Genomic DNA, 23,950 nt, shown 5'->3' with positions numbered 1-23,950 from the left:
TTGGTGACCACCAGAGGGAAGATGGGTGAGGTTAAGGGTGAAATAGATAAAGGGGATTAAGAGTACCTTACATGATGAGTACTGAGTAATGTATAAACCTGTTGAATCATTATACACTTGAAACTAATATAACACTGTATGTTAATTATACTTCAAGTGAAAAAAAAGAGGGGCACCTGGGTGTTTCAGTCGGTTAAGCATCCAACTTTGGCTCAGGTCATGATCTCACCATTCGTGGGTGTGAACAACGTGTCCAGCTCTGCACTGACAGCTCAAAGCCTGGAACCTGCTTCGGATTCTGCGACTCTCTCCCTGTCTGTCTCTCTCTCTGTGCCCCTCCCCAGCTTGTGTACACTCTTTCTCTCTCTCAAAAATAAACATTTCTTTTTAATTTTTTAATTAAAAAAAAAAGAACATATCAGAAACAAGAATCATACCAATGGCATTCTGGTGGCATAAGTTTACTCAGTTCTTCAAGAGATTTTTCTGAACGATATTCCTATTTATAAAAAAAAAATAGAACATAATATTAAGAGAAAACATTTATAAAGAAATACAAACACATATGTTCCTATGTACATGTTTCATGTTAGACTTAAGTAAATATTAATCTCATTTTTTAAAAACTTCCCCCAGTTCTTACCTTTTCCTTTACTTGCTTTTATATTCCTAACACATAAAAGCTTGTCCATTACTAAATGTTAAATTATAGTGACCAAACAATTTTGCTAATTAAATATTCCCAATTTTATATGTTAATATTCAATATGAAACCTAGGTCAGTTTATTTATAAGAAAATGAACAATACTCATTAGTGTGTCCAAAGAGTATATAATTTTCAGTCATTAAAAGTTAAGATCATTGAACCTGAGGATTAAGATAATTTTACTTTTAGTGTTTAATGACTAAGAAGTCAAAGACAATTAACTGCAAGCAACATCTGCTTTGAGGATTTAAACACACGCTAAGGGGCGCCTGGGTGGCACAGTCGGCTAAGCGTCCGACTTCAGCCAGGTCACGATCTCGCGGTCCGTGAGTTCGAGCCCCGCGTCGGGCTCTGGGCTGATGGCTCAGAGCCTGGAGCCTGTTTCCGATTCTGTGTCTCCCTCTCTCTCTGCCCCTCCCCCGTTCATGCTCTGTCTCTCTCTGTCCCAAAAATAAATAAATGTTGAAAAAAAAAAAATTTAAAAAAAAAAATAAATAAATAAAAATTAAAATTAAAAAAATAAATAAATAAATAAACACATGCTAACTGCAGAGGTTCATGGAGTAAGTTTGCTTAGAAAGAACATCTGTTCCGTAAGAGTTAGTTGCGGCTGGCATTACTTTGACAGACACCTTTCCCATCACCCTGAATTATCCAAAAGGGAACATTCTCAGAAGCCCTTACTCTGTGATGCTCCAGCCTTCCTCTGTCCATATAATCAAAGCTGAGGGTCAGAGACATCCCTCCCCTCACCATACTATTTAGTCCACATTTCCAGGGGCAGTCTTGCTTTACCCAACATCACTGCTATTTTTGTCTCCTGTCTGCACTGAGCATACCAATCTTTTGATCTAAGTTTAAGAAGGGAGAAGGGAGTGCTCTGAAATGACTGCAGTGCTAATACTAATCAAAACTTCACACCCATCACAAACTTTTTGAAGTAGAAAATACAAGCTGTGTAAGTATAACTGATGATTAAATCAGTATTCACCTAGACAAGAGGAACAAGTGTGAGTAACGTAAATCCATAATTATGGATTTATAAATTGTAAGATACCCCCCCCAACCGTAACAAGGATATTAAGGAATTTGAAAGTTTTACCCAAAAGTTCCACAGAAGGGTAGAAAACACCAATTCTAGATCCTAGTAATAAAGGACATAGAAGCTGCCCAATCTTTACCTCCCCTTTCAGACTTCTTAGGCTTTACTCCCTACAACTACAGAGATACTTGTATATCAAAATGACCATTTAACACATCACCAAAAACCTGACAGCCATCTCTAATGAACACTTAAAAGTTATGTTTTCAATTTATCGTAAGGTGGCATCAATGTGTGACTATATAAAACAATCAGCTATTTTCATGGCTATGAGGGTATACAATGGGGTGAGAAATGGAGATTTGAAAAAGACAGGGAAAAAGGAGTAAATATAAAAACATAAAAGTACTCTCCTAGAAAACATAAAACACAAATACTAAATAAGACATAGCATTAACAATTTCAGATAGAGTTTGGTAGTTTTCTGACAAAGCATTATAATAAGTTCAACTGGCAACAAATAGGATATTTTTAGAGAGGGGTTTTAACTTCTGTTTATACAATATTTTGTTGGTTTCAAGGTACATTTGGGTAAAAGGCTCATATCTGTATAATGAAACTGGGCTTTTCATAAATGTTTTGGATTTTTTCTTGAGTTTTCCATCAAATGAACCTACCACCAAGATATTAGCAGTTTCTGCCACTGCATTCACAGTGTATATAACACACTATCTTTGTGGAAAATTCCACACTATGTTAAAATCGCAATTTTGTGGGGTTTTCTGAGGTAGGCATTTTCTATGTGCCAACAGAACAACTTACTACAGTCTTCCTATACACAGTGATAATACCGTAGGAATCCTTCTGCAGAAAGTCACTCCATATTTCTTAAGTGTTATTAGAGATGCAAAAGGTTCCGGTTACTGGTCAAGTGGGTAGTACCACCCATATGGCTGAATGAAGAGATGCCTTGAAGGACGACCAGCCTGGAATGACCTCTGCTAGACTAGCTCCACCTCCCCAAGGCAACTTTTATCTGTTCTAAGCAAGATGATTCCCTGGAAACAGAATCCCTGAAGGTCCACTGATGGAGCTACAAATTTGCTACAGATAATCTGATTCCAACTAACTTTTCTAAAGAGGATTACTGTAAAACTAAGAATTTACTAAATTAGAGATTGCCATAGGAAGCCTGGATAATGATACTAAATACCCAAGGAACTAACCGTACATAGGAAAATAACCACATTCACTTAAAATAGTCTGAAGATTCAAAACAACATGAACTTGAATATCATATATTACATTTTCCCTAAACTAGAATAATCCTTCTATTCTAATCCTTTAACTATGCTTTAAAACCTTTAATGAGTCTTGCCAACACTGTTCTAAAATATGAAGTTATCAGATATTAAACATAAAAGCCTACATTTTTATCTATGCCTACACTTACAATAAAAATCCTGACATCATCTCCACATTATTCACATTCATTTTTAAAAGGGGTTCTTCATCATGTTTTATTTACTATTTCAATGTCTATGCTGAATAGGAAGTTTGATCCAGATCAGAATGTTCTTTCTGTGGAGGAAATGAGGAATTTAACCCCTGGCCCAATTTTCTAATTGTAAAGAGTTTTTAAACCTGTTGCTAGATTTTATTTCTATTACTGTGCTCTTTGTTTCCATCTGCTTCAATTACCTTTAACTTTGTCAAATAAAAAGCTACACTTTTTTCATGCTACTATCTAAATCAAAGCAGTTAAGTTAGTCCCACAAATCTCCTTGGGGAGTTGACGGTTTCTGAAATCATTTCAAAAACAATAAATTGTTCTGCCCAATATTATCATCTCCCAATAACCACAGATTTTACCATAAGCCACCTTAGGTTTTTTTAAGCAATTAACTAAAATACCATTTTCATGTTGACAAAGTAGGCTGCCTACTCACCTGAACAAAGGCAACTGTAACGACGATAAGTATTGCCTAAACAAAACAAAGAAACCACCTTTTAAATGACACATTTTAACTTCAGAAATAACTGTTTATGGTGTTTTATTTTTCTAACTCTGTCCGCAGTCCCCAGATACCAGACTCTAAGCATGGAGATCAACTGGGGAAGAAATCACAACTTTGCCTTGGAGGAAAAGACTGATAGCTGACAGTGGCTTGCGTTCCCTAGGAAAGCTTCTCAAATTTGATCTCAAATCCAGATACACTCTTACAAACTGAAGGCCAGCTTTTGTTTATGTGGGTTATAATCTATTGACATTTGTCATAATCAATACTTTCTCAACTGCTCAGTTTTAACTTCTCCTTATATCTAAAAAGTAATAAACCTATCACATGTTAACACATATAACATTTTTTATGAAAAAATACGCTTTTCCAAATAAAAAAAATTTGTGAGAAAAGTGAAGTGTTTTCAATTTTTCTATCTTTAATGTCTGCCTTAATACAAAACTAGGGGCACGTGGGTGGCTCAGTTAGTTAAGCATGTGACTTCGGCTCAGCTCACGATCTCACGGTTGGTAAGTTCGAGCCCCGTGTAGAGCCTGGATTCTCTGTCTCCTTCTCTCTCTGCCCCTCCCCTGCTCTCACTCTATGTCTTTCTCTCTCTCAAAGATAAATAAACAATAATAATTTTTTTAAGGGTGCCTGGGTGGCTCAGTTGGTTAAGCGTCCAACTTCGGCTCAGGTCATGATCTCATGGTTCGTGGGTTTGAGTCCCGTTCTGGGCTCTGTGCTCATGGCTCAGAGCCTGGAGCCTGCTTTGGATTCTGTGTCTTCCTCTCTCTCTACCCATCCCCCGCTCATACTCTGTCTTTCTCTGTCTCTCAAAAATAGATAAAACGTTGAATAAAAAAAAAATTTTTAATCTTGAAAAAATAATTTTTTAAAAAGGTAGACTCTCATATTTGCTTCTGCATTCAATCTATTATCATATGTTGATTAGGATGAAATATATGAAGAAATCCTAGGCTCATACAGATATTGCTGGAAAAGGAAGGAGTATTTTAAAAGCTTTTTCAGATGACCGTGGATATTCCTCTTAGCTACTATACCATAATTAAACAAGTGTTAGTTACTTAGAAGTAATTTGCAATGTGGAATCTAAACTACTTCAGTGAACTTTTCATAATCTATGATAGTAAAAATCTATTGATCTATTTTGCATTTTGAAAGGATCTTTTATCACTGAAAATATTGTAACATCTTGCATTGGTCATTTAGAAAATATTGGTTCACTTGGTTATTCAAATCTTTAAGTGACGACACATTCCATAATAGAAAAAAATCATATTCATTGAAATCACTACTGATCTCATTAGAATAATCTTAAATATCAGGAAGCTATCTAGCACATAGTAACTCATAAAAATTCTGCAGAATTCTATCACTTGAATGCTTGAATTTTATCACTGGCAATAAATGCTGTCAGTTATTTTCTTGAAGTGACAGGTTCATTTCACTCACTCTCCTTAAAAAAAGTATGCCAGTTATCTAAGTTTTAATAACCACAGCTTGTCAGGGTGCCTGGGTGACTCAGTCGGTTAAGCGTCCAACTCAGTTTAGGCTAAGGTCATGATCTTGTGGTTTTATGGGTTCGAGTCCCGCATGGGGCTCTACGCTAACAGTGCAGAAAGGGATTCTCTCTCTCCTCCTCCCCCACTGCCTGTCTCGCTCTCAAAATAAATAAAAATAAAAACTTAAAAAATAACTATAGTTTGTCTATCATTCATTCTTTCTAATAAAAGTCTAGGTCAGCTCACCACAACTGCCCTTCTGACACAACCGTCGTACTTCAACATACATAAGTCCTTTATGCATATTTCCCATTCAATCACATAGAATATTCAAAAGGTATGTACTCAACTGTCAAGATTTAATGAAATTAATTTTTACTGCTTTATCAAAAACACTCCTAAGAGAAACAACGAAAGAAAACGATGACTACGAGTATAGTTTGGTGCCATTATTTTAACTTGAGCCAACACTCTTAATAGTTTTACCTGCCACTGCTTTGCACCATTGATGCAAATATCCATAGCAAAAATGTTTTAGTATTATGAAAATAGTTTTGACCTTGCACGCTGCCTGAAAGGGTCTGAGAGACCCCTGAGAGTCCACAAACAAGGGTTTAAGAACTGCAGCTCTAGAGGCACCAGGGTGGCTCAGTCAGTTAAGCGCCCAACTCTTGATTTCAGCTTAGGTCATGATCTCATGGTTCATGGGATTGAGCCCTACACTGGGCTCTGTGCTGACACTGCAAAGCCTGCTTGGGATTCTCTCTCTCTCTCTCTGTCTCTGCCCCTCCCCTGCTCTCTCTCAAAATAGATAAATAAACATTAAAAAAAAAAAAAAGAATTGCAGTTCTATATTAATTTCTACTGTGTTCTTAAGCACAAACAGGTTGGCTTTAATCAATGCTTGTACTTGTTATAAATTTTTATACTACCATAAAACAGGACAAGAAAAAAAAGAAGAGGAAACTTTCAATGAAAGCTAAAAGAGCTTAGCCAGAAAGAATAAAATCTTACATAGTAAATACAGTGTTCATGTTAAGTAATATTTTTAATTTCATAATCATCAGGCTTTAGTTCACAATTAGTCAAAACATTCTCAATTAGAAAGCAAAATAAATTGAAATTTTAACCAGAAAATTACTGTAAGATATTTCATATCTGTAAAATCAGAAGGTTGTTAAATAATTCTCATGCATGCCCATCACAGACCTTGAATATTATCTGAGATTGTTGCAACGAAAGGCAGAATTTGGATATTAACAAAAAATCCTGAAGTAACATTAAATCATTTCTCAATTCATTTTCCAAAATAAAAGCCAATCCTAATTTAAATGATTATCCAGTAGTTTAAAAATATACATATTTTTTCTTACCACAGTGATACTGACAGCATCATCAAACTGATGCATTAAAACACTGATGACTGCAGAAGCCAGAAGCAGCATAATAAGGGGATTTTTAAACTGAAAGTGAAAACAAACAGCAATTCAACAGTTTTGTATGAACGGCAGTCGTATTCCATCACAACAAAAGCTTATAAAAATAAACTACTGAGGCATGATTAGAAAATTACGGAATCTACATCTGAATGAGATTTTATATGTCTCTTCAATTAACAAAAAAAGTATTTACTTATTTAAAAGTCACCACTTGATAACAGTTCCTTTTCAGAAGAAAATTAAATATCAATACTTAAAACTAAGAATTTACCAATTCCTTATAGTACACACATATTTTTAGCATATTATTTTAATAAATATAGCTGGTTTGAATTCTACCAAGGCTAAAATAAGTGAAAAATGATTTTGAAGATAACGATTTAAGTTAACACTGAGTAGGAACACCTAAATTATGAGACTCAAACATTCCTATACTTGGTAAATTAGCATAGATCACAATTCGGTGGTTGACCCACATGCCACAGGAATAACCCCTTGGTCAGTTAAAAGCAGACAATTAAAATCCACTCCACGGAAGCTTAAGATTTTCCCAGTGCTGGTTTTCCCGATATCTATCTAGAAGAGCCAACAGTATCTAAAGAAACAGAACCACGTGGACCCAACCAGGCAGCATTTAAACGACCAAGCACCAGAGCCACCCTAAAAATGTCAAGAGCTTCTGGCAACAGAAAAAGCTTCTGTTGCCAGAAGCTCTTCCCCTGATAAAGTGGTGCCAATCACTAATCAAAGTTGCAGAGTAACTAGGCTACAAAGAATTCATCCCACTGGAGAGCCCAAGCCCCTAGATACCACAGCTCTGAGATCACATGCCATCACCTCCCACTACCTATGTGGCTCCATTCCCTGGCACAGTGGTTCCAACCCTGCTGCACATCAGAATCATGTGAAGAACTTCTACCAAATGCCCAGGTTCACACCAGGCAAATTAAATCAGAATTTCTGGGCATAGGGCCCAGACTTCAGCTTTTTTTAAGCACTCCCAAATGGCCATATTACTTTTAAAAATATTAGCATTCCTTATAATAAAACAAGCATAAAGTAGACATCTGTAAAGGCAACTACTCTTCATAGTATCACTTCCATGTTATATGTCCCTCGGTTCTTAAAGGTTTGCAGATTAAAAATTATAGAAATTCCAACTTAACAACAAACCCTAACAAAAAAATGTAGGTAAAAGACGTTTGTAAAAATTATTTCCTTTTTCCAAAAAAAAAAAAACAAAAAAAAACACAAAAGTGAACAACCATACTGACAAAAATACGTGTAAATAACACAGCAGAGGCACAAATTTAAAAAAACCTCACCTGAGAAATATACTTCTTCCATAGTGGCTCATCTTCACTGATATCAAACTCATTCCAGCCATGGAAGGCTCGCCTATGACTTACTTCACATTTGTTTAGACCATTCTGAAGATCAGCCTATTAGATTTTACACATACAAGTTACTGAAAATGTTAGCAGAGGACAAAAAAGAAAAACAAATGTACATATTGTACGTTCACATTTAAAAGAACTTCTACAACAGTGAAAACTAATCTGTTGTAACAGAAAGCATTATCGGTGATTGCTTGGGGCCAAAAACAAAATCTACTTAGAAAGATTAACTGCTGAGGGACCTGAAGGAACTCCTAGGAGTGATGACAGTGTTCCATATCTTAATTCTGGTGGTGATTACATTTGCCAAAATGCAAACTGTTCATTTAATATGGATACATTGTATTTCATGCAAATTACACCTTGATGAAAAAAAAATTTTATTGAAGTAACATACAATATTATATTAGCACTTTAAAAAATTCTATAAGCAACAAGGCAAAGTTTAGTAAACAAACTTAACCATTCTCTCTGGGAAAAGGGGAATAACAAAAACCAGCCGCAAAACTTAGAGAAAGTGAAATATATATACATTTGAATGAACTTTCTTTGCTTTATTCTATTTTCTAAAATTAGTTTCTCCAAAAAAACATTCAAAGGACCATAACTGCCTTTCTTGTTCTCTGAGCCTAACAAAACCCGCAGGTTGGTATTACTTTTGCTCCTGGACTGTATAATTATTTCAAACAGATAATTTGTGGTTCCTAAATTACTGAAAATAATTATGTTCTATGAACACCACCTACATTCTTCAGTCACTGTGCTATTGTGATTTATAAGAAGTATATACGCATCTGGTCATTCAGATGACCAAAACATATTTCTCAGTTGTATCTGGTGTTCCTCCAGGGTTGCTGACTCTCAGCTCCTAAAACCCTAGGAATTTCCTGCAATGATGGCAATAAAGGTGTCTTCTGTTAGGTTAATGAAGGTCACTTTTGAACCTCACCTAAGAGCAGCAGCTGGTAGCTAAGAAGACAAACCATGTGACTAGAAAGTTAGAACTTTCAGTCCTAGAACCCCCACCACCATCCTCCCTCACCTCTGGGGAAGAGAGAGAAGATGGAGGTTGAATCAGTCAAGGGTGAATGACTTAGCCAATCATGACTAAGAAATGAAGCCTCCATAAAAGCCCCAAAGGGCTGGGTTTGGGGAGCTTCCAGACTGATGAACACATGGAGACTGGGGTGAGTGACACACCTGTAGAGGGCATGGAAGTTCCAGGCTCTTTCTCCATACCAGACCTACTATGTCTTCATCTTGCTCTTGATTTCTACCCTTTATCATATCCCTTTAATAAACTGGTAAACCTAAGTGTTTCCCTGAGCTCTGTGAGCCATTCTAGCAAATTAAATGAACCTAAGGAAGAACCTCTAATTTGAAGTGGGTAGGTCAGGATCATAGATAACAGCCTGGGGTCTGTGACCGACTTCTGAAGTCAGGAATGAAGAGTGTTCTAGGGCTGAACTCAACCTATGGAATCTGATGTTATTTCTGGGTAGTAGATATTGTCAGAACAGAGCTGAATTCTTCAGTGTCCAAGAATTGTTTTGTGTTATGTGTGGGAGAACCTGCCCTCAACCCCCCAGCCACCATGTTGGAACTGGGTCTGTGAACCTTAGAAGAGTCACTGTCTCTCATGATTTATTATAGCTATCATTAAGGAATAAAATTACTTTCATCCCTAAAATAATCAGTTTCTCTGGCCAAAAGCTTTATAATAGAGTTTAATAACGGAGTCTTGCAACACTTAAAAATACTTAAAATACATGGTTTTAAAACAGTATAAATACAACCACCCTGGAAAAAAATGGATATCCCATGTTTTTAATGCCATCATTTAAATACATGAATTACGAAGGAAAAATTTAAAAAAACTATATTCCTGTTACATTAGATTGTGCTTTTTAAAACTAGGAAAAGATTAAATTAAATAAGCAGTTAAGGTTTACTTGCAGTTCTTATCATGTACATGGCTTTTACTTAACTTCAGAAAATACCTCTTAAAAAAAATGATAAACTCCTAACTCTACTTATGCTAACAATTGATTATTTTATAATCCAACTAATCCTTACACAGCACTAATAGTTCCTGGCAATGCTAATGACCTAAAGTTGCACTGTCCAATCAGGTACTAGCTACATGCAGCCATTTAAATTTTAATGAATGAAAATTAAATAAAATTAAATTCAGTCCCTTATCTAAATATCCACACTTCCAGTACTCAGTAATCATGTTTAACTATTGACTACTGTTCGAACAGTGTAGAACATAAAAGCCCATGTTTTTTTTGGGCTTTACTTCATCACTGAAAATTTACTTCATCACAGAAAATTCTATTGGGCAGCAGTTATCCACAGAGTCTAATAAGCAACTGATTTTACTATCTACTCCCTTCCTCCCACCAAGTACTTACTTGGAGAATGCTTGCAACTTCGCTGACTGGTAATTCACTTGCTTTTTTTGATGTCAATACAGGAATCATTGTCTCATTTTCAGCATTAGGAATTTTTTGAAAACGTGCAACCTAGCAAAGAAAACAAAGGCAAAATATTTGAATATACAGAAAAAATTCAAATGCAGTCTAGAATAAATGAAAATCTAAACGTTCACAGAAACTTAGTTTCCAGTTACAAAACATTTTCAGAATAATAAGTATCTAGTTCTAAGAAGATAATTTTATATTAACCATGTGCTATTTTTCCAGAGAGCACATTTCAAAAATTAAGCCACCAGTGCCAGCTAGAACACAAAATCATTTTCACATTAAATAAAAAAGATGCTATTTTTATACCAATGTAATGAGTAAAAAGTAAAACAGATGTCCCGTCTCGCAGATCCTAATAATTACATGTAGTCATAATCCTCTAAACTCATTATGTTTAACAGCAAAGACTGAGAACAGCTAAGCTTTCTCCATTTTAACTATTCCTGTTAGGGTACCTGTTTCTTAACTGTCCAGAAAAACACCTATCTACTCTACATAAGCACCAAGACAGCAAGTCAGATTTAAAAATCTATTCCCAAACTAGCAGAAAAACAAAGAAAAGAGACCAAACAAGCAGAGGATGCACAGTTTAGTGAAGGGGCTGTGAACAAGCAGAGATGGTGGTAACCAGGGTACCTACTTCATGCAGCTTCATAAGCAAGTATCTAGAGAAAAGTTTTTATTTAACACACTTCCAGAAATAAATCTCCAATCCAGACTTGTCTTGGGTCCTAAGCTGACAGATTCTTAATAGACAAAAAGTTTTGAATAAGTAGGAGAAAGTAAGACAAAAGTGAAACTTTAGCGAAGAAAACTTTTCAGTTGCTATACTTCCACTGATTAGAATACTGAAAGTGAAGTGATCATCTTACTGCCAAGACACAAGTCTCTACGCTTTCAGATGGAATGTCTTCAACCTTGGATAATCAACATTTTTAGGATAAAATATTCCCCCCAAATTTTTTTGACACAACACTTCTTTAAGACAACAAATGACACTGATCAAAAAAGAAAATTTTAAATTTCTATTATTTTAAGATAATAACAGAGGCCTGTGTGCTGTCATTATAGAATCTTTACACTTACTCCAAAAATTAGTAAATAGCTGTGGAAAAAAGTATTCACTCAGTGTAACTGAGTTCTGGAACAATCAAATACATGTTTTCTAATTTCACTTATTAAAAGGCACTGCTGAATGTTTAAGTACTTTAAAGCAAGAAGCAGAAGTATTTTTCTACTTTTCATGATAAGATATTAGTGACTAAAAATTCTGAGGAAATTGGGAGACAGATTACCTTACTTTCATACAAAACAAAGCCTTGAAATTATTTAAAGCATATTTTTACATAATTAAGAAAGCTTAAACCTTAGAGAAAAAACTGGAAATTTCTTAAAAGTTCCAAACGTTTCAGAACCACTGAATATCAAAACCTATAAAACAAAGTGGGACAAGGGAAAGATTTCATTGAACCATCCTTAAATTAAACACTGGAAAAAAACCCTACAAAAATAACCAGAATCTTCTTAAAGCAATGAGAACTACAACAGTGTGATGCAGTTATTTATCTTGTGAGATGTTAAAGCAAAATTAAGAAGGATCAAGTATATTTACATTATCTGTGATGTCAACGAGACTAGTATCCTTTATTTCTAAAATTCCTGTACCTCAGTTTCTTCATATATAAAATACGGATAATACTGCCTAAAGTTGTGTCAAGATTACATCCATTAATAAAGCACTTGACCCAATAGTAGTAAGTGCTGAAATAGCTATTTTTCTCCAAAAAGTATTTAATACTTACATATATATTCAATAGTACAATTAGCTTAATCCAGAACTAAATTACCAATCGTGGCAAATAAAAGTTAGATTTGCAATAATTTTTCTATTAAAATATACTTTTCTATCACTGATATCTTAGAAATTGCCATCCAACATGTGGTACAAGAGCTCTTCTCATAAAATCTTTTTAAAGTAATCCTTTGGTAGTTGTTACATAAGACAGGGTCTATGTTGGAATATACTCTACATAAAATCCCTCAGGAGCATTCTCTGGGCCCAAAAGAGTTGAAAAATCTCAACAGAAGAAAGTGAGTTTCACTTAATAATGAGTAAGACACTGAAGGGACATGATAATAACTCTTTAAATATATGAAGGGCTGGCTGCCATGTGAAAGAGGGAAACACCAAAACCAAAGGGTAAGTTTACAGCCAACCAACTTCTGGAGTTAGAATGAAGAGCACTGATGTGTTCTGGCAAAGCCATGTGATAAGACAGATTTCACTGAAAGAATATAGGAAATAGGAGGCTATAGCACGAAATTCTTGGCCAAAAGCAGAAATCTCATCTATATTTATGCTTACTGGATTCTATGTCAACCTACAATTATGGATATTATTGAATTTTAATCCTATTTTCTTTTAAGCAAATGTTATATTTAGTAGTTCAAATGGATCATTACTTCTATGGCTTATAAGAATACTTTGTTTATTCACTTACTCTTTCAACACTGCATTTATTGAGAATCTGACTCTGTGGTAGGCCCTTAGTATTAACAATGAGCAAAAACATCCTGAAGGGGAGGAGAGAGGACAAAGGGGACAAATGTTATCAAAGAATACCACAAATAAATGGAAAACGGCAAATGACTGCTATTATGAAGGAGAAGTCATCCAGGGGCATGAGAGCTTACACAGAGATTGCAATCGGGACAGGGAAGTTTTCACAAGGAAGTGATGCTTATAGAACTGAAAGACAAGAAGCTGCCTAAGGGAAGGAGTGGAAGAGCAGAGGGAAAAGAATGTGCAAAGTTCCCAGGAAAGGGGAGTGAGCATGGCAAAATGAAGTACTAAAGAACGAGTACTAAAAGAAGACCAGCATTTATTCATTTACTCATTCAGTCTTTAAACATCTAATCAATGGTCCTGTATGTGCCACACAATGTTGCCAATAATGGGGACACAAAACAGACCAAAAATGTAAGAACTCCAGCCTCATGAAGCTACATACCAATTGGAAGCAAAAGACTACAAATAATGAATTAAACAATAAATGCTCCAGAAGGATAAGGGAGGAGTTGCTTCATTGTATACAGGGGTGGAGGGGAGGACCTCTCTAGTAAGGTGACATTTGGGCACAGAGACCTGAAAAAAAAAAAAAAAGCAAAGGAACTATTATCTCTACTAGAAATGTCCAGGAGGTAGATGGGTATGAGCACATACAGGAGAGGTCCAGGTTGAAGATACCAATGTGGGTAAGTCATGAGCACATAAACGGTATTAAAACTGAGAATAAACCACACTGGCACAGAAAAAAGGGAAGAGGTCTATGGGCTGACCCTAGGGCATTATCTCAACATAGTGATCACAGATGAGAATAACCAAGAAAAGAGACAAAGAAGAACCAAGCAGTGAGGTAAAAAGGGAACCACAAGAGAAGTCAAGTGAAACGTATTTCAAAGTGGTGTTAATGGCTGGACTGAATGTCACTGAAAAGTGAAGGTGAGGACTGACAACTGACCACTGAAGTTGGCAACATAGAGATAAATAGAGTGGTTTCAGTGGAGTAGTGATGCACAAAAATCAGACAGGAGTGGGTTCAGAGAAAACAGCAGGAGAGAAGGTGAAGACAGCCAAGTATAGATAATCCTTCCCAGTTCTGCTGTAAAAAGAAGCAGCGAAATGGGATTATCGTAGCCAGAATGGAGTATAGGTTCCAAGAGTTGGGGCTTTTTTTAAAATGGGAGAAATGTTTGCATGTTTGTATTTTGATCAGAATTATCTGATAGAAGAAAAACTAGTAATGCAGAAGTGACATGGGACAACTGATAAAGTGATGCTCTTGACTAAATGAGAGGGGATGGAATCTGACATATTTGTAGGAGGACTGGTCTTAGATAAAGGAATAGACCAGTTCATCCACAGTTACAGATGAGAAGGCAGAGTAACATGGGAAGGATGCACACATGTTGGCAGCTGCAGTGGAAGGAACATATGGAAATATTCTAAGAACTATCTGGATTAAAAAAATCAGGACATATAAAGCAAAATAAGCTACAGAAGTAGGTGGGGATCCTACAGTGCCTCATGGGTCATATTATGGAATTTCTGTCTTAATCCTAAGAGGAAAAGGAAGACTTTGCACTGTAGTCTTAAAAATAGATAAATAAAATAATAAATAAATAAATAAATAAATAAATAAATAAAATACACAGCTGGGAGGAAAACACACACACACACACACACACACACACACACACACACAGAATATAAGTAGTGAAAATATACCAGTTTGGACACTATTACATACATCTGAATAAGAGATAAACGTAGCTTGGACATGGGTGGTGGGGTGCAGAACAGATGTAGAGGTAAAAATAACAGTACATGATGATGAACTAGATACATACACTGAAGAACTACACTAGATTCCTAGCTTGTTTACATACTAAATAGTAATGCTATTCACATGGTAAAGAATATTAGAATATTCTTTGTAACAAATGGTGCTGTGACAACCGGATATGCACACAAAAAAGTACTCTATAAAGCTGGACCCCTCCCTCACACAATATATGGAAATTAACTCAAAATGGATCAAAGACCTAAATGTGAGGACTTGAACTATTAAACTCTTAGAATAAAACATGGGCTTAAATCTTGACCAAGGTTTCCTAGACATGACACCAAAAGCACAAGAAACAAAAAGACTGAACATCATCAAAATTTAAAACTTTTGTGCTGCAAAGGACACCATCAAGAAAGTGAAAAAGACAACCCACACTATGAGAGAAAATATTTGCAAATATATTACAATTCAGTAATAAGAAGACATAACTCAACTTTAAAATGAGTAAAAGATCTGAATATATATTTCTACAAAGTAGATATACAAATGATCAATAAGCACACGAGAAGATCTTCAATCATTAGTCATGAGGAAAATACACATCAAAACCATAATGAGATACTACTTCACATCTACTAGGATGCCTAAAATCAAAAAGACAACAAGGGGCACCTGGATGACTCAGTTAGGCATCCAACTCTTGATTTCAGCTCAGGTCGTGATCTCATAGTCTGTGAGTTCAAGCCCCACATTAGGCTCCAAACTGACAGTGGGGAGCCTGCTTGGGATTTTCTCTCCCCCCCCCACACACACTCCCTCTCCCTCTGCCCCTTCCCTGCTTGTGCGACCGCACGCACACACACACACACTCTCTCTCTTAAAACAAATAAACTTAAAAAAAGAGAGAGAGAGAAAGAATAACAAGGGTTGAAAAGCATAGAGAGAAACCGGAACCTTTATATCCTGCTGGTGCAACTGTTAAAAGGTGCAGGTACTATGGTAAAGTTTGGCAGCTATTATAGATATATGGATATGCAGATATGGATATATAGATATACAGATATATAGATATGTATTATGCTATTATACACACATGGCATTTTAGCTGGCTAAATGAGGCCTGTTTTCAACTTAAAACAATCTTTGATTGATTTAATAATGCTTCGATTTTGAGAACTATAAAATACAAGCAAGATCACATAAGTTTAGTTGAAGGTAAATCATCTTAAGACACAATGTTACTTCCTTCATGTGTTATTACAAAAGTTCATTGTGTGTGGTCCCAGGTTTCAAATATTAGGTATTATCTGTTTACCTCTTACCTGACCCTGAAGATATCCTGGGCTTAGCTATATCTTAATCTCCTCATAATAGCTTTACGTTTGTTTCAAATAATGGCATTTATTAGGTCTAAACCTTGGATTATTTAACTCATGCAACCAATAAGCATTTCCTAAATAGACCACACACACAACCACAGTCCACAGTTTATACCTTGCAGAGATGAATAATTCAGCTGGACAGTCAAGTCATACCAGAACACACACCTATAAGAGTTGCCATACATTAGTCAAACCATCAGAATGCAAGTAAGTCAGTCAAAAAATTCATGAAGGGAAGACTGTTACAGCCCTCAGTATTCTGGGAAAACTTCCCTGAACTAAGCCATTAAAAATGGATAGCAGGGAATGGCTAACACCTGCCAAGGAAACAGTCTAAAAAAGAGACGAACACTGGTAAAAGGAAGAACAGTAGAAATCTAATTTGTATGTGACTCGCCCAATCTGGCTAGAATAAAGTAAGTGTTTTACTATGCACTTCTACTTCCATTAAATGACCCAGATCTAGCCAGATATTAAAACAAGCTATACAGTTTTTAATTGAGTGCATTTAAAAACTGCAGAAACTTACATTTTTAGGACGTATCAAATAATTCAACTAAATACAGACCCTTATGCATCAGGACCCATCACAGACCAACCGTACCCAAATTTGCATTTTAACAAGAGTCCCAGGTGAATCACTCATATATTTTGAGTTTAAGCATGTTATAGATCAGTTCCCAAATCTGATACGTATCAGAATTATATGGGGATTGCTATGGATCGAACTGCCCCCACCACAAATACATATGTTGAAGTCCTAACCCCCAATTTAACAGTATTTAGATATGGAGCCTTTGTGAGGTAATTAGGTCCTGAAGGTGCAGCCCCTCATGATGGCATCAGTGCCCTTACAAGAGACATCAGACAGCACTGCATGTACATGTCTCCTCTCCCCTTCTCCCTCTCTTCCTTCCTCCCCAGCCTTTAGAACTGTGAGAAATAAATGTCTGTTACCTAAGACACCAAGTCTATGACATTCTGTTATAACAGCCAAAGTAGACTAAGACAAAGGGGTTTTTTGTGTGTTTGTTTTTTTGTTTTTGTTTTTTCATTTTAATCCAAGTGTCTAGACACCATCCCTAAAGAGTGTGAATCATTAGGTCTGGGGTAGAGCAAAAACATTTATTTTTAAAAGCTCCCCAGGGGCTGCCTGGGTGGCTCAGTCAGTTAAGCCGCTGACTTCAGCTCAGGTCACGATCTCGACGTTTATCAGTTTGAATCCCATGTCAGGCTCTATGCTGACAGCTCAGAGCTTGGAGCCTGCTTCGGATTCTGTGTCTCCCTCTGTCTCTGCCCCTCCCCTGCTCATGCTGTGTCTCTCTCAAAAATAAGTAAACGGAGCAGGAGGAGGAGGAGAACAACAGCTACTACTAGTAAAAGGGGCATCTGGGTGGCTCAGTTGGTTAAGTGTTCAAATCTCGATTTCACCTCAGGTCATGACCTCAGTCACAGTTTGTGAGATTGAGCCCCTGCACTGGCCTCTGCTCTGCTAAGACGACACAGAGACTGCTGAGATTTTCTCTCCCTCTCTGCCCATCGCCACTCATCCTCTCTCTCTCTTTCAAAATAAACTTTAAAAAAAAGAAGAAGAAGAAGAAATAGTGAATTTTCAAAAGGTGACCAAATGACTCCAAGTTTCTTTAATTGATCTTTTTTTTTTTTTTTTAATTTTTTTTTTTTCAACGTTTATTTATTTTTGGGACAGAGAGAGACAGAGCATGAACGGGGGAGGCGCAGAGAGAGAGGGAGACACAGAACCGGAAACAGGCTCCAGGCTCTGAGCCATCAGCCCAGAGCCCGACGCGGGGCTCGAACTCACGGAGCGCGAGATCGTGACCTGGCTGAAGTCGGACACTTAACCGACTGCGCCACCCAGGCGCCCCTTTAATTGATCTTTTGGTTGAGAACAAGGCTGCTGGTACTTTTCTTCAACACTGTATATATAAGTCCACTTATATCCACATTTAACATGCTCAGCTGGTCGGGGTGATAGTATAGTGCAGCAGACATCAAACCAAACATCGCCTTCTGAGCTGGAAAAACAGGATAGGTCCCAGACCCCATTCCCACTTCAGACACAACAGCTTTCCTTTTATGTATTATATGCTTTGGCTTCAGAAAAAAAAAAAAGAAGTTAGTATTTAAACAAAGAGCTTTACAGCTTTAAAAGGGGGGAAGGGGAGACTTAAACACTCCAGGACTGTGGTTTTCAATCTTACTAGTTAGCATCAGAATCACCCGGATGACTTGTTAAATCACAGGTTACTGAGCCCTAACCTCAGAGGTCCCAAATTAGCAGGTATGAGGTGGGTCCCAGAAAATTCATTCCTAACAAGTTCTCAAGGAATGTTGATGCTGCTAGTTCAAGTCACACTTGGAGAATCACTGCTCTAGTCAAGGTCAGACTTGACTAGATCCTAATTTATAATCACAACTCTATGTCCTAATAACTGTGTGACCCAGGACAAATTATGTAACTCTCTGCATGGTTTTCCTCAGTGGAAAACTGGGATAATACCAATCTGATTTCAAAAAGGGAAAAAAAAAACTTATAGAAGTGTGTGCACAGTACCTAGTATATGATGGATATTCAATGCTGGTTCTGTTCCCCTAAGATAATTATACTAATCATGTAATTATGCATTTGCCTCACCCCTGCTTCACAAGGGTATAACACGGTTTCTGTCATCTTGGTATCCTCTGCAAAGTTCTTAATATCCAACACGAAAAGGACTATTAGAAAAAAAAAAATCCTGGGATTTGTCTCAATGGACAAAAGAATAGCCCTGTTATCCTGAGATATACCCATGTCTTCTTCTTTTTTTTTTTTTTTAAGTTTATTTATTTGAGAGAGAGAGAGAGAGAGAGAGAGACTGAGTTGGGGAGGAGCAGAGAGAGGGAGAGAGAGAATCGCAAGCAGGCTTCGAGCTGTCAGTATGGAGTCAGATGCAGGGCTCAAACCCACGAACCAGGAGATCACGACCCAAGTCGAAACCAAGAGTCAGGAGATTAATCAACTGAGCCACCCAGGGGCCCCTTTATGCCTCTTAAATGACCTTTCATTCAAAGAACAAAAATATGGCAGAACTGATTAGAAAAAGAATTTAATCATCCATGAATTCATCTTCTACAAGCACTAGTCAAGTCCATGTGTTTCACCTTTGAAAGTGTTGAGTTTAAAGTTTCCAATCTCCAGGGGCACCTGGGTGGTTCAGTTGGTTAGGCATCTGACTTAGGCTCAAGTCATAATCTCGTGGTTTGTGAGTTTTGAGTTCCGCCTCAGGTTCCTCGCTGCCAATGCGGAACCTGCTTGGAATTCTTCCTCTTCCCCTCTCCTACCCTCCCCTGCTCAAGCTCACGCTCTCTATCTCTCTAAAAATAAATTAAAATTTTTTTAAAAAAGTTTCCATCTCCAGACGTTGAATTTTATTGGCAAATGTAGCAGCCATGCAAGCAGGAAAAGCCAACCTGTCCCTGGATGAAGCATTTCAAGGATCAGACTGCTGGTGTGCAGCAGCCCTATCAACAAAGAAATGCTGGCATGGGAAGGAAAAGGCACTGAAAACACATTCTTATAAAATATTGTATTACCAGAGGAGCAGGTTTAAGAACACTTGAAATACAAAGTGAAAAGTGCATATTGAACTAACATATCTAGGATCACATACATAAGTAGTCAGAAACCTCCACAAATGCCTCCCCTAATATGCAAGTTCCTACTTTTTACACCAACTATATCTGACAAAGTCACCAGCTCAGTCTTATCGTCTAAAAGGCAAGATGGAATATGATCATTTTCAAACTTTAGTTTTCAGAATCAGCTGGGAATGAAATGATTAGGAATACAAGTATTCTCAGGGCACATGGGTGGCTCACTAAGTGTCCAACTCTTGATTTTGGCTCAGGTCATGATCTCATGGTTTGTGAAATCGAACCCCATATCAGGCTCTGCACTGACAGTGAGGAGCCGGCTTGGAATTCTCTCTCTCCTTCTCTTTGCCTCTCCTTCTCTATCTCAAAACAAATAAATAAAAACATTAAAAAAAAATTTTTTTTTAAAGTACAAGTACTCTCACCACTTTTATTCAGCATAATACTGGAAGCTTGAGCTGCAGCCATCAGACAAGATAAAGAAATAAGGGGCGCCTGGGTGGCGCAGTCGGTTAAGCGTCCGACTTCAGCCAGGTCACGATCTCGCGGTCCGGGAGTTCGAGCCCCGCGTCGGGCTCTGGGCTGATGGCTCAGAGCCTGGAGCCTGTTTCCAATTCTGTGTCTCCCTCTCTCTCTGCCCCTCCCCCATTCATGCTCTGTCTCTCTCTGTCCCAAAAATAAATAAACGTTGAAAAAAAAAAAATTTAGAAAAAAAAGAAATAAACGGCATCCAAATTGGTAGAAGAAAAACCTTCACTATCAGATGTCATACTATAGACAGAAAACCCTACAGACTCCACCAAACCACTGATAAAACTGATAAAATGAATTCAGTACAGTTGCAGGATACAAAATTAATATAAAGAAATCTGTTACTTCTATACACAAATAATGATATAGCAGAAAGAAAAATTAAAAAAATAATCCCATTTATAAATCCACAAAAAGAATAAAATACCTAGGAATAAACTTAACCAAGGAGGTAAAATACGTATAACTCTGAAAATTATAAGACACTGATGAAAGAAATCAATGATACAAATACTAAGACATTCCATGCTCATAGATTGGAAGAACCAATATTGTTAAAATGTCCATACTACCCAAAGCAATCTACAGATTTAATGAAATCCCTATCAAAGTACCAACAGCATTCTTCATAGGACTATAACAAATAAAACTAAAATTTGTATGAAACCACAAAAGACCCCAGTCAAAGCAATCCTGAAAAGAAAAACAAAACTGGAAGTATCCAGATTTCAAGATACACTACAAAGCTGCAGTAATCAAAACTGTATGGTACTGGCACAAACAGAGATACAGAGATCAGTGGAACAAAATAGGGAGTCTAGAAATAAACTCATGCTTAAATGGTCAATTAATCTACAACAAAGGAAGCAAGAAGATAAAATGGGGGAAAAGATAGTTTCTTCAACAAACAGTGTTGGGAAAATTAGACAGTGGTAAGCAAAAGAATAAAAACTGGACCACTTTCTTACACCATACACAAACATAAACTCAAAATGGATTAAGGACCTCTGGACCTAAAACCATAAAATTCCTAGAAGAAAACCTGGCAATAATTTCTTTGACACTGGCCACAGAAACATTTTTCTAGATATGTCTTCTCAGACAAGGGAAACAAAAGCAATAATTAACCACTGGAACTACACCAAAATAAAAAGCTTGTGTACAGCAAAGGAAAATATCAAAAAAACAAAACAGCAACCTACTGAATAAAAGAAGATATCTGCAAATGATATACCCAAAAAGGGGTTAATATCCAAAATGTACAAAGAACTTCTACAACTTGACATCAAAATAAACCCAAGTAATCCAATTAAAATGGGCAGAGGACATGAACATACATTTTCAAAGAAGACACACAAATGGCCAACAGACACATGAAAAGATGCTCAACATCACTAATCAAATGGGGAAATGCAAATAAAAACTACAATATCACTTTACATTCTTGGTTAAAAGCAAAAAGATAAATAACAAGTGTTGGTGAGGATATGGAGAAGAAGGAACCCTCATTCACTGCTAGTGGGAATGCAAACCGGTACAGCCACTGTGGAGAACAGTATGGAGGTTCCTCAAAAAATTAAAAGTAGAATTACCCTATGATCCAGTAATTCCACTACTAGGTATTTACCCAAAGAAAACAAAAACACTAATAATTTGAAAAGATACATGCACCCCTATCTTTACTGCAGCATTATTTAGAACAGCCAAGATACAAAGGCAACCCAAAATGTCCATCCATAGATGAATAAATAAAGAAGATGTAGTACAGACATACAAAAGAATATTAAACATAGAAAAGAATGAGGGGCATCTGGGTAGCTCAATGGGTTAAGCATCCAACTCTTTTTTTGTAAATTTTTTTTTAACGTTTTATTTTTTGAGAGACAGAGTGTGAGCAGAGGAAGAGCAGAGAGGGAGACAGAGAAACCAAAGCAGGCTCCAGACTCTGAGCTGTCAGCACAGACCCTGATGTGGGGCTCAAACCCATGAACGTGAGGTCATGACCTGAGCCAAAGTCGGACACTCAACTGACTGAGCCACCCAGGTGCTCTAAGCATCCAACTTCTTGAATTCAGCTCAGGTCATAATCTCACTGTGAGATAGAACCCTGCATCAGGCTTCATGATGACAGCACAGAACCTGCTTGGGATTCATATTCATTCTCTCTCTCTCTCTCTCTCTCTCTTTCTGCCTCTCTCCCAGTCACGTGTACACGTGTGCAGGCTCATTCGCACTCTCTCACTCTCTCTCTCAATAAATATATGAACTTTGGGGCACCTGGGTGGCTCAGTTGGTTGAGTGTCCAACTTCGACTCAGGTCACGATCTCACAATTCATGAGTTCAAGCCCTGTAACGAACTCTGTACTGACAGCTCGGAGCCTGGAGTCCACTTTGGATTCTGTGTCTCCCTCTCTCTCTGTCCCTCCCAGCTCACGCTCTCCCTCAAAAATAAAGAAACAAATAAACAAAAACTTTTAAAAACATGAGACCTTGCCATTTGTAATAACATGGATGGGCCTAGAGGATATAATAAGTGAAATAAGCCAGACAAAGAAAGACAAATACCATATGATTTCACTCATATATGGAATTTAAGAAACAAAACGAACAAAAATAGAGACAAGCAAAAAAACAACACAAAAACAAAACAAAACAAAACCCAAACTCTTAAATACAGATATTAAACTGATGGTTGCCAGGGGGGAGATGGGTAGGGGAATGGGTAAAATAGATAAAGGAGATTAAAAGTACACTTACCCTAATGACCACTGAGTACAATGTACAGAATTGTTGAATTATTATATTATACACCTAAAATATAACAGTGTATGTTAATTATACTTCAAAAAAGAAAAAACAAAAGAAGAAAGAACACAGGTACTATACAGGTCTCAGCAAAAAAGCTAAAGCTGAATATGACCAGTGGTAACCAGATCTAGAGCAATGGTTCTCAACCCAGACTGCACATTTATGTGAACTGCACATTAAAACCACCTGGGGAACTTTGAAAAATTCCTACAGCTGGAACTCCAGACCAATTAAATCAGAGTCCATAGGGACGGTGGGTCCCAAAGATGTGGAGATCCCAGGAATAGATCTTTTTTAAAAATCTCCCAAAATGACAATGTACAGGTAGTGCTCTTAACCTACCCATAAATTAAACAGGAAATACAGGAGATAGAGGAACATATTAAATTACTTCAAAAGAAGGTACTCAGCAAATTCCAGGCTGTGGGAAATTGTACAGGACAAACAACCTGCTTTTGTCAAGAAGTTACAAGGAAAAGAGGGGATTAAGATATTTAAGAGAAATGTTAACCAATTATTACAGTGTTTGGGCCTTATTTCAATCTTGATTCGATTAAATAAACTGTTTTCCTTTGTTTTGTTTTAATCAATCCAGGCTCACGGTTGCTTTTAACTATTGTCTCTA

General features: G+C 36.9%; 1 protein-coding gene across 1 annotated transcript in view; it reads right to left on the bottom strand.

Moving 5' to 3' along the window:
• The window catches only part of ATP2C1 (ATPase secretory pathway Ca2+ transporting 1), a 176,113-nt gene that overhangs the window by 85,715 nt on the left and 66,448 nt on the right, over nucleotides 1-23,950 (bottom strand). Inside the window, exons 2-6 of the mRNA XM_047100132.1 lie at nucleotides 10,529-10,639; nucleotides 8,040-8,156; nucleotides 6,649-6,738; nucleotides 3,699-3,734; nucleotides 438-499 (exon numbers count right to left, since the gene is read on the bottom strand). Of these exons, the coding sequence (XP_046956088.1) occupies nucleotides 438-499; nucleotides 3,699-3,734; nucleotides 6,649-6,738; nucleotides 8,040-8,156; nucleotides 10,529-10,639 (416 nt within the window). The remainder of the gene's footprint in view (nucleotides 1-437; nucleotides 500-3,698; nucleotides 3,735-6,648; nucleotides 6,739-8,039; nucleotides 8,157-10,528; nucleotides 10,640-23,950) is intronic.

This window comes from Lynx rufus, unplaced genomic scaffold, assembly GCF_022079265.1.
Source record: "Lynx rufus isolate CCGP_SWC_20201006 ecotype Redwood Valley unplaced genomic scaffold, mLynRuf1.p SCAF_5, whole genome shotgun sequence".
Lineage (NCBI taxonomy): Eukaryota > Metazoa > Chordata > Mammalia > Carnivora > Felidae > Lynx > Lynx rufus.
This window is presented reverse-complemented; position numbering and strand designations above follow the sequence as displayed.